The sequence below is a fragment of the Terrapene carolina genome, unplaced genomic scaffold (assembly GCF_002925995.2).
Source record: "Terrapene carolina triunguis isolate 2854851 unplaced genomic scaffold, T_m_triunguis-2.0 Scaffold68, whole genome shotgun sequence".
In the NCBI taxonomy this organism is placed as follows: Eukaryota; Metazoa; Chordata; order Testudines; family Emydidae; genus Terrapene; species Terrapene triunguis.
Genome location: NW_020664419.1, coordinates 25,806,315 through 25,818,474, shown reverse-complemented (window position 1 = coordinate 25,818,474; position 12,160 = coordinate 25,806,315). Strand labels below are relative to the sequence as shown.

Genomic DNA, 12,160 nt, shown 5'->3' with positions numbered 1-12,160 from the left:
AATTGTTTCATTATTTCAATTCTTCATACAGTATAAGTCTTTTGTTGAACAAAAGTTACACTGCCAATGCATAATTATTTACAACTTCAAAATAGACAAACTTCAGACATAAAAACTATTTTAACATCCATTCTATTTCAATGATTAGTAATAGAAATTAAATATCAGCCAAAATTTACAGAATTCAATAAAAACTACCAGTTTTCTTTGTAGGAGTTAAAGTTGCCAAAAAAAAAAAAAAAAAAAAATGTACACACGTTCACCTCTTCACTCTCGCGTAAAATATCTTCTCTCTTGGTCTGCATGGACAGTAATAAGGTTTTGCTGCTGGCTTTTTTGTGCAATGTTGCCACTTATAAGTAGCTCATTTATATTCAATCTGACCTCACAAGAGTGACAAAGTACAGAAAAACATGATGTTGTATCTGAGCTTTTCATCAGGAATTTGTATTTAAATGGTCACTGATGAATAATAAATGTGGTAAGTTTTCATCTCCCTTTTTTTCTTGAAAGGAACTCAAACTAACCACTATACTTCTAGGAAAGAAGTTAAACCAATTAAATGTGAATGATCCAACAATAAACCATATACATCAACAGAATTACAACAAATGACAGCAAATGAACAATAGTATGGCAAAAACGTCACTTTTTGCTGTCAAAAAGTAACACTTTACATTAAGTGGCACCACTCAACCTTGAATCAAAAAGGCGGCTATACTGCAAATTGTATGTAGGAAGGTACATTTTAAATTAACAACTTCAGTGTAATTACACAAGTAAATTATGTAATTGCCCACTGCCTCCCAGCATTTCAGGACTCAGGAGAAACAAAAGTGTAGCAATACTCACAAGTAAGCGCACTGAAGTTATTGTTTAGTGCCTTTAATAATGTAACACAAGAGCAGTTAATTTGCAGTAATTCTAGTAACCTAATGTAAAGTGAACTTTGAAAATATATACATGAATGTTTAATCAGTTATATTACACATTTTACTCTTTAAAAAATCCAGTTCATTTTATTTTTATCAGAATGAACCAATGTTGCATTGTAGTTTGCAATAAGTTTACTGCTTTAACAATTTTTTTTAAAATACATATTGTTAAAGTGCAGATTAATTTTGAATGACAAATTAGCATTAGTAGGATGGTTATCTTTGTTGACCAAACTAAAGTTTTAAAAGAGTACATTTTCTGAAGGAGGATTTTAAGTCTGGGAAGATGGCAAATGATTTACTATTTCTTTAAAAATGAGTCTTGTTAACTGTCCTGGCATCATCAACCCAACAATATTTTAGTCTTTCAGGAACCAGAATATAGGACAATATTACATACTAGTCAGTCAGTCAGTGAGGGGAGGAGGTAATAAGTGCAGTTACCGACAATTACACTGAAACCAGTGCCTTATGACCAGAGTGAAGGTAAAAATTACATTTGAAAATGATACAAAAATAAGAAAAACCACTTGCTCAGTAAAAAATATAATCTTCTGTTTCTTCAAAAAATGACAACCTCACAAACACCCAAGGGATTTTAAGACAAACTGAATGAACTATGAATATGACTAAGTTGTACATAACATTACGCTATATAAATGCTTATTTATTCGCCACTTACTGTAATTCATCTGCCACTTTGATGCTTAAAGGAGGCTTTATAAAAAGTTTAACTATATAATAAATTGCTGTTGGATAAATGACAATTTCTTCTCTTTAAATCAAACTGCTTTTTTAAATAAAAATTTTCAAAATTAAAAGTAATATTTTTACTTAAATATAAGCCTGTATATGCCAAATGAATATCTATTTGCCAAATGAAAGTAGCTTCAAAATGGTATTTGGTTAACATCCTTGTTATATAGTGGGTAATTGGATCTCCTACCAATTTAAATTATATTGTAAACTTTCAAGGCCTGGTTCAGGAAAACATTCCTCTTTGTACTGTATTTAAGCATGTCCTAAAGTCCATAACTATTCAGGACATTTGAATACATGATTAAGTGATTTCCTGAACTCAGTGCATGGATATTAATTTTAAATTCTTTAAGATGGATTGTGCTACATATTTATATACTTATGTCTACAGCACAGAGCTTTAGCATGAACAACGTTGTGCCTTAAATATTCAATTGTGAGTCCCAATGCACATGAACTTTAAATACAATATGGAGAAATACTGTCATTAAATATTCATATTAATATTAAAATTAATTATCTTCACTGCCACTTTGAAATAGGTTTCAACAGTTTCAGAGTGCCATTTTCCCCTGGATCTTTGTATTGTTGTTATGCTTAATTGAATGTAACCCTGGAGTTTGTTTAAAGATCTTCCGGGTAATGATGTCCCATAAAACTTGTTTAACTAGAAACTAAGAAGTGAATTGACTTTAAAGTCAACACTTTTTAGATAGGCTAACAGAATTATCTTCTTCATCAGTTTTATGGCAAGAAAAATACTACTAAACTCAAAAGATGCAGTAGGGAGAAAATATACTGGGGGGGCTAGTATACATTCTGCTGTGCCTTTAGGAGAATGCAAATGAAATCCTAAACTCTCAGATGGGCTTAATAGTACATGGCTTATGCAAACTTTCAAAATTTCAAGTAAGACCAATGTTATTATATGCATTGCCCGTCAATAGAGAAAAAACTATGGAGAAGGTGGGCCCAGTATCACTGCTCCATTTGGCAAAGTCAGGTTCTATTGTTGGAAAAATTGAATAAAGAAAGGGGAGATCAAAATAGAATAATTTCTTCTGGAAATAATGCTTTCATTTGCTACATTATCCTGACATTTCTGTTACAAGGGACTCTCACAAACCCTCCCTGCCCCCACAATCCCAAATATAAATGAATAGATAACATACGAAGCTGATCTCAAGTTTTGCTTGGGCATAATTATTCCCAACTCCCCCTGCATCACAAAAAGATGCCCAGTAAGTCTTTTTGCATGAATGTACGTGCATCTTGCTACATTATATGTACAAGTACAATTATTGAGCCCTTCCATGACAAATATCAATAGGAATACAAATATAAGTTGCCTAACATTTTATGAACAAAGTTTTGCTGCCCTCAAAAAACAAATAGTTCTTTTCTTCCTCTTGTACTTTGGTTGATCAGAAAAGGAAGATAACGTTCCAAACATTTCCTTCTGCTTTGTAATGCTGAATTCACTGTACAAGGAATTTGAAACTATGTATGCAGGAAAAATTGAATCAGGTCAAACTGTTCAAAAATAAACCCTTTTAGAGTACTGAAATCAGCAAGAAAAATTGCCTTAATATCAATATTCTTACCAGCTAATAGTGATATTTCCTAGGTGTTGATACTGGTTTCATAAAGTACCCGATTCAGTGCTTGTTGTACTCAAGAAACACACACCAGATTATTCTAATGTGTTTCAACTCATGCAAAAACAACAGACAGTGGGTAAAATTAATCCCTGATATCAATGGAGATACCCAAGGGATGAATCTGTTCCCGTCTGTCTGATATCTAGTCAGTTCTCCAAGTATCTTCCTAGCTTTTAATGTCAGTAAATAAACAGTGAAAGTGCTTAATGTGCAAGGCTAATAGTGATGATCGCACTTTCACTGTTTTTTTAAAAAAAACTTAAAAACAAACATGAAGGCATATATAAAATACACTTGATTCATGTAACAGATAGAATATAAACCATATGACAAGAAAAATTATTGCAAAATAGATGAGGATGTTCAATTTTTCACTACCAAGTTGTAAAATAAAGTCTCCTCTAGATCTTCTGAAGATAAGATACTAGCTTTCGCTGTTCGATGCTGCAGAGGTTATTTTCACATACTGGTTGAAAATGGTCTCAAAAGCTTCATCTCTGTGTACCATGGCACCAAACACTAATGGCTACAGGACAAAAAACAAAAAAATCAAACCAAATTATAGGCTAAAGGAAATCAGAAAATTTCCTGAAGTCTTTAGACAAGTCTGACCAGGTTCTTTCAAATTAACACCCTTCTCCCCCCTTCCTTTTTAACAAGCCTTTATTAGAGTTTTAGGTTTTTTTGGTCCAGTGAAACATGAACAGGATCTGAATGGAAGTTAGAAGGGGCTTTTTCCTAAAAGTCTAAGAATCCGTTCAGTGTTCAATTCCTAAGAAAACCTCCCCCAGATATTTCATTTCCATTTACCATTTTCCTCTGATAGTGCACTGGATCACAACTATCATTTGCAGAGAATGTTCATAGGTATTCTATACCAATTGTCCTATTTCACTTTCCAACTGCTTGGGACCTATAAAGCCTTCTTGATAACCAGAGACAGAGCTCTTTTAAAGTAGTCTTATGATTTCTAAAATGGCACAGTGGCACTGAGTTTCAGGTCACTGGATTTCCAATTTAAACTTCCTGAGTAATTAGTTGTCTATTAAAATTATCTTTAAAAAAAATAATTTTCAAATGCATGCCCAGGCATGGTGTAGAAGGGTCAGCACACTAACTAGCATATGAATCAGAAGAAACCTCTTTGCAAACTATTAGTTTGATTAGTTATCAAGGTTCAATAATATTTCCCGGCTTATTAGAATGGCTTTTTGTAAACCTGAAATGCTTATTAAACAACATAACCCTCATCAATTTTTAGTTTATAGGTTCTTGGAAAAGTCACATGACTGAAGCTGGAAAACTTGGTAGATTTCAGCCACACTTTGGAGGACCTGTCAAAAATCACATTGGCCTTCAAAATACCCCAATTATATTACTCTTTGAGTGCATTGTGGACACCATTACCCCAAGGCACTACATACAGAAAATGTGGTCTCCAGTTTCTAACATGTTTGCAGCAGTGTTACTAACAGCTCCTATGATTGCCATGAAGAAGGTTGGTAAGAAAATGGTCAATTTAAGTTTGGCATAAGAGAGCTGTGGGTACCACAGGTGAGGGGATGAAGTAGATACATTTTAAAACAGAGTTGTTTGATTCCACTTGAATGAACCAAGTCAGACAAGGTCAACGATACTATATAATAGATACACTCAGCTTACAAAATATATTAAACTAAATAAAACAGAGTGAGAGCAAAAATTTTAAACACACACACACACACACAAACACACACACAAACACCGCCCCCTGTCACAAGCTATAAAGAAATGGAGGGCATTTATGTTGCTTTTAAAACAGAATAGGAACCCTGAGCACATGAGGGTGCAGTGCAGCAATACAGATAGAACTGGCTACTTACTTTTTGTGTAGATGGTGTTGATACTGAAATACCCATCCCTGACCCTGGGAGAACAGAGAGCACTTTGTACTACAAAAAACAAACAAAGATATTTTAGAGGCTGAACAATTACAAATGGGCATGAAAGAGAATGTGATGTAACCCATCTACTGTGGATCCTCCCACCCACCCCTGAAGCTTGCCTAAAAGCTGCCTACTTATAGTGTTTAAAGTGTCAGACATGGCATTTAAAAAGACAACTGCAAATATTATTTTCCAAATGAACTAGAATTCACAAACTGATACTATGAAGGTGAAATATAGATAAGTGACAATTCAGAGGTACAGTGGCAGGAATCAGCTTCCTATTGGGCTAAAGAATCCTCATCATGCAAAAGCAGTACACCGAAAATCCAATAAACTATGTACTGTACGCTGCCTTTCATAAGTACTGTAGCAAGAGTGGACCACTTGAATAGAAACCAAAGGCAAGCAAAAGGAAGTGCCAGAAATACTATTCAAGAATGTAAGTTTCTGCTTTTTGTGGGATTGTTCAGTTTTCAGTCTCTTATTTCCTACCACCTAAAGGCCCCACAAGAGATTAAACCATCATTCCTAATGACGAGAGCTGGAGAGCATCTTTGCAACTGTTGGATCAGCATGAAAGAGAGGAGAAGAGAGAGATTACTGATAAAGAAGAAACAGGATTTAAGGCAGTATTTAAAGTAGAGGAAAATACACAATACTGGAGATAGCTGTGTGTATGAGAGGCTGGACAAAAATTTGAAATCAAGGGGGAGGAGGGTACGGAGCCCCATTCTGGATGGACTGGAGGGGGTGAAGCAAGAAGCAGGATACAGTAATACATAGGACAGGGATTTGGCATGGATCAGGATTTTAAGAGAGCAGGAAAAGGGTAAAATTTTGGTGACAAAGTAACTATGATGACATACTAAGAGACAGAAGAGAGTCAAACATAACCGAGGCTGAGAGTTTGAGATCGGAAGGGCAGTTCACCTGTCAGTAGCGATAAAGAGGCACCAGGAGGAAAGAATTTAAATTTTGGAGGGACAGTTTGAGAAGGAAGTGAAATGTCACCTGGGTATATCTCACCTAATCAATTCCCTGCCATTTCAGGGGCCATGGGCCTGTCGTGGGGACACCTCAGTCTCTCCTGTACTCTGCCTCTGGCGCACAAAAATTTACTTTCCCAAAGATTGAAATGCTTTAGTTTAACCCAAGTAATGAGGGTCAAAACAGGGGATGGAATTTAATGGTCTGTGATATATAGAAGGTCTGACTAGTTGATCTAATGGTCACTTCTGGCCTTCAATTCCATGAAATCAAATAGGGAAGAATGAGGATTTCAGGAAACTGAACTAGAAGAACCCAGTCACAGTTTCCAACTTAGTTTTATATTATCATCAGTCTTCAATAGGAAAAGACTGGTTTTCAAGGTATCATCAGAAAAGAACCCTAATGTTTGCATTTGAGCTATTGTGAGTTCAAAGCATGCCATATACTCCTGTAAACATCTTCTGCTGGAAGACTCAACTGAGTTGCTTTGCATTATTTCACGTTCATCACAATTTTGCATTAAGAAAACCCCAATGTTCAGTTAAATAGTTTTATAAATTTGTCACCTTTGCTCAGATGATTGCATATCTACTTGCATTATAAAATCAAAAGCCCCACCACCTGATTCTTAAAGATACACTCCTTGAAAACAAAGTAAAATTAGCAATGGAACAAAAAAAGTGATCTTCCCATATTACTGTCCACTCAACAAAACAAAGACATACCTTCTGAATATCTGTTATCTCCGTTAGTTTAATAACTTTATTTCTCTTAGAAGAGCCAGATTTGGAGCTTTCAAAGCATAAGTAACTGAAGACAAAGGGGGAAAAAGTGCTTATTTGGTACAATAATCTGAAAACCAAAACTCTTAAAATTCTGCCTTCTTCCAAAGAGTTTTGAAATTCTCTACATTAAAAACAGCCTTGCAAGAAATTGTGTGAAAAATGTAATTTCCAATTATGATTTTATGTTAAAACAAAAACTTTCATAAACTCCATCAGTTGAACATCTAATTCCACTAAAAGATCAGTAATCTACTGCATGCACAAACATTTCATACTCATATCCTTACAGTGAAAGTCTATGTAATAAGACCAAACATACAAATCTTAAATGACAGCAAAAAGTAGGCCACTCTACTGAAAGTTTAAAAAAACCCACCTCATCCTTATAACCTCCTTCCCTCCCAAGTGAAAACTAATGAAAAGTTGGACTTAGCTGCACACTACTGTAATGCAGACAAACCTGAAGATATGCTAAAATAAAGCTTGAAATTCTAGACATTAGAAGAATTATCACCATCATTAGAGGGCACAGTATACAGATAACCTAGGTTTAGTTCCACTAGATTCTAATACACTGAAGGAATTTCAGTTTAAGATCCCAAACAGCATTAGTAATACCCATTCAGTGTGTGCAGAGAAAACGGCTTTGATTTTGAAACCAAAGCTTAACTTAGTCAACTGTGTTTTCTGTTTTTAAAGAAGCCATACATTCATTTTTAACAGGGTTTTCACAGCACTCAAAATACACAGCAAAACACAGAACATTTGGTAAATTATAATGAGCTAATGCTCATACTGCACTTAATAAAAGTAGCTAGTGCTTTACATTTTCATAATTTAGTTGTCCCATTCACTGTAACAAGTGCTAACATACTAAACACTGATGCTATGGTTTGCTCATCTACAAACATTTCAGACACCTAATACATTTGTTAAATCCTACCATGCTCCAATTTCTAACTGTCGTTACCCTATACAGTTTCTCTATAGGTTTAGTATTATGAAAAAAACATTGTATATCCAAATGGCAGGAGACTAGGTAGTTAAAAGTTTTTCCTATAGGACTACATTTATATTTGCATTTCTTTGTTTAACTATATTTACAAAAGAAAATGAGTTCCCAATAAGTTTGTTTGGGGAGGGAGGACGGGGGGAACAGTGTACTGCCAAGTGCCAATGACTTACTTTTCTGTAACATAAAGAACCCCATTCCTAATGTAGTCCGTGGGCATCTTCTTGTCTCTGTTAATCAAGCAGCAGCGCCAACCATTTTCACATACTACCAGAAAATACAACACACAAAATCAAATGTGTCAAGGAAAGAGTTTTAGGAAAAGAAAGAAAGATGCAAGTCTTAAAATCAGACAGATGGCTCCCCATCAAGTAGACAGTTCTCCTATAAAAAGCAGCATAGCCTGCAAATGATCTTCATGTATGTTGTGGTTGCAAAGCTTTTGCTCTATAGCCAAACATGAAAATATTTGTTTCAAAGAATGAGTTAAATTACTTCCTCTGAGTTGACTAAGCATCTTTTCTCCCCTATCAAATTTGTATTACCACAACAGACAAGCCAGTGTGTGAGCACTGGGTCCTTTCAGAGCATCTTATGAATAAAAGATTACTCTAAACCGGTATAGATGGGAGATCAAGTTAGAGTAGATAATATTATAATACAGTTCATTTCTGAATAATGCTGGGATATGCAGACAGGGGCCCAGACTTCAAATTACATGTCTGACTAGTTCTAAAGAGTAAATTTTTCCCAAGACTGTAACCGTAATATCTGTACAAATACCTGCCAAAGGACGCTCATTTTCTGATAGGTTAAAGACTTCATGGAAATTGCCTCTTTTGGTGGTATGAAAACGACTACTGTCTTCATCTTTGTTTACTCCAGTTGGGGCACCTGAACCCACATAACTTCTTGATGATGCTGTTTGAACCTGCAGGGAAATAAATTGGATTAATTTGAACAGCAATATTAAATTGCACTCTTTAAATGATTAGTTAATTATTAATTTTAATTTTAATTTAAAATCAAATTTAAAAAGATAGCTAAAAATAACCTTGAATAGCATTCTTGCTATCTCCAGCACAAATTGGACTTGGTACAATACCATAGTATGCTTGCTATACCATAATGTACTAATATCCCATCTGAAGATAATTTTTAAGGGGTGTTGGGTCACTGCAATTTTATTCTTTAGACAGATGTTGTCTCATGCCTCCAAAAGACATTCTGCAAGAGGCATCTGTATTTAAATACAGTCTCTGCACACCAAGGAGTACAGCAGATTAGATGTGGATATGTCACTGCACACAACCCAAATTAATTTGCTAGGAGGGACTTCCCCAGGCCCAGTTAATATATATCCAGTAGCAGCATTTAAGATTTGTCTTCAAGAGATAAAAAACAAACCCAGAACACTCAGTATAAAGAAAGAATAAAAAAAGCAAACATTAAAAGAACACACACAAAACAGCATCAGCTCATTATGAACACAGATGCTCAAATTGAAAGAAAGTTTTCCACGCTAAGATCCATACCTTTTCATGCCCTGACAGCTAGCAGGAAAAGAAACAACAAACACAAATGTGACAGTGACAAAAGAAAAAAAGTGAAATCTATTTAACAGTATCATATACAGAATAAAACATGAATTGAATGAAGCTGCAAGATTTTACTCACATACCAAGAAATTGCACACAATGAATGCAATTTAAAACAAGTTATCAGTGGTTAGAGCACACCATTTTAATGATTCATATTATCGTAGGGTGGGCTGGCCTCCCAACTTTGGAAGCTGATCTGAATTTCCCAGGCTAACACTCTTAAAACTGGCATGGTTATTATTACACACTGATAAGAGTGGAGATTTCTCAAACATCATGTGCTAAAGCAAAATCAACTTTCAAACAAAGCTCCTAAGTCATTGGATGCTGCCCCATAATAAAGGGCGAGATCCACAAAGTGACTTAGGCACCTAACTGCCACTTTAGGCACCTAAATCCAACATTTAGGTACCTCTTTGATCCTTAAAACTCCTACTCAGCTGTCACCTAACCCTATAGGAGCCAAGGGAATTTAGGTGCCTACGTTTTGGCTAGTAGGCATCTGCAAAACTGCTTAAGTCCTGATGCCACCAAACGGCTCTGCATCCTAGTCCAGGTGGGATTCTCAAATGAGGCATTCCCTCTCCTAGTTCACCTGCAGGACCCAATCTAGTGGGCCTGCTCAGAGCACAGGCCATACACAAAAGACAGCTGGGGGTGCACATATTGGGAATTTTTGTGGCTAGCTGCAGGGTGTATGATTATATCCAGTAGCCCAATGGTTTGGAGTACTCCCCCAGCATACAGAACACAAGTTCAAATCCCCACTCAGCCAGATTTGGAGCAAGAAATTGAACCTGACTCTCCCACATGCCAGGTGAGAACTCTAACCACTGGGCTACTGGTTATAGGGGACATCTCTCTCTCTCTCTTTTTTTTTGCCAGAATGGGCTGACCTGGCTTAGGTACCTAACTCAAGGAGATGATTCATAGCTGGGAATCCTGAGCGCAGGGAGTTATCTCCCTCTGCCCCAGAGGTAGGTGCCTAACTCCCTTTGAGGGGTGGGACTTGGCATTTCCTACTGGCTAACTTAGGTGGCTCCCTGCTCAGTTTTCTGACTTCTGAGAATCCCTTTCTCAGGTGCTTAACTCTCCCCGTGCATTGTAAAGGGAGCTCGGGCAGCTAAGTAAGGGCTCTGACTTCTGTTTGCCAGCAGGGCACCTAAGAGTTAGGCATTGTAAGTCTTATGGCCCTTTGTGGATCTAGCCCAAAGCCTGAATTCTGACAAGGCAGCACACAGCTGAATTTAGAAAGCTTTCTTGCACTTTATTTTCTTGTGTCTTGACTGGTAGCATAACGCACAGTTCTACAGGCTGGCGTTTCTCACAGAAATTACATATGAAGGGCTCCATTCTCATTCTCATCACACACATGCATCACCAGCTGGGTAATGCACACATGCCTGACATGTGGGTGCAGGATCAAGCCCTTAATCTGTACAGAGACACAATCCTGGGAAGAGTTGACTACCCTCTGCTGCTTCTGATTTCACTGCAAGTTCGTGGCATTCTCAGTATTTAGCCCTACAAGATGAAAAAATTCAAAACGAATGAGATCTGTGCACTGAAACTGAATCAAGTTTTACAAAAGAGCTAAGCAGACATGGGCTATTTATCATCTTGCCTTTAGGGTTACTGTAGTACAATGATGGCTCAGTGGAAAAGGTCAGGAAAGAATAAAAAATCTGTATGGTGCGAGTCTTATGCTCACAGTACTTGGACTGTACTATATCCTCATTCTCAGCCCCTTGCTTAAGGAGCAAGCAGCTGGTTTAATGTTAGCACTACTTTTAAAAACAGAGCACGAGTCCTCCTGTCAGAGATTCAGAAAAGTCTTGAATCATGAACACTTATCCATGGTTAAGGATTGTGTGGAGAGTAGATGGGTTTGGGATAAAGTTGGCTACCACTTTTGGTTTTATTCAGTAATTTTACAGACTGGATCCACAGCCAGGTTTGTTAAACCTGACAATGCCTCTCTCTACTGAGTGCTAGTGGTTAATTTAGAAACCAGACACTATCAAAGTTGGGAAAGCGGGGCTGGGGGGAAGGAATCACATCTATTGGAAAATATTGTACTTTTAGAAAACTAGTATTTTAAAAATCTTTCAGGTAACAGAAGAGACATACTGTCTTTTAAAGGTTGATTATAGTCCTATAAATCAGTGGTTCTCAACCTGTGGTCCGTGGATCGCTGAGGGTCCGCACACTATGTCTAAGGGGTCAGTGAAAGGTTGTTATTACAATAGAAAAAACTGTGGTCCGCAGACCCGAAGGCTCGCAAATTATGTCTAACATTTCCAAAGGGGCCTTCCCTCCATTTGAAATATTTTAGGGGTCTGCAAATGAAAACAGGTTGAGAACCACCGCTATAAATGATTGTCAAAGTACTCAGATATTACGGTAAGGGGCACTATAGAAAATTCTAAGATAAAATTCTATGTCTATCTAGCTCTATTGCATGTAAGCATTCCTTGTAAGTACCATCT

General features: G+C 36.6%; 1 protein-coding gene across 1 annotated transcript in view; it reads right to left on the bottom strand.

Moving 5' to 3' along the window:
* Window positions 1-241: 241 nt before the first annotated feature.
* GRAMD4 (GRAM domain containing 4) overlaps window positions 242-12,160 on the bottom strand; it is a 128,816-nt gene continuing 116,897 nt past the window's right edge. The window contains exons 14-18 of the mRNA XM_029910833.1: window positions 8,854-9,001; window positions 8,244-8,337; window positions 6,999-7,083; window positions 5,218-5,286; window positions 242-3,881 (exon numbers count right to left, since the gene is read on the bottom strand). Of these exons, the coding sequence (XP_029766693.1) occupies window positions 3,780-3,881; window positions 5,218-5,286; window positions 6,999-7,083; window positions 8,244-8,337; window positions 8,854-9,001 (498 nt within the window). The 3' untranslated portion in view covers window positions 242-3,779. The remainder of the gene's footprint in view (window positions 3,882-5,217; window positions 5,287-6,998; window positions 7,084-8,243; window positions 8,338-8,853; window positions 9,002-12,160) is intronic.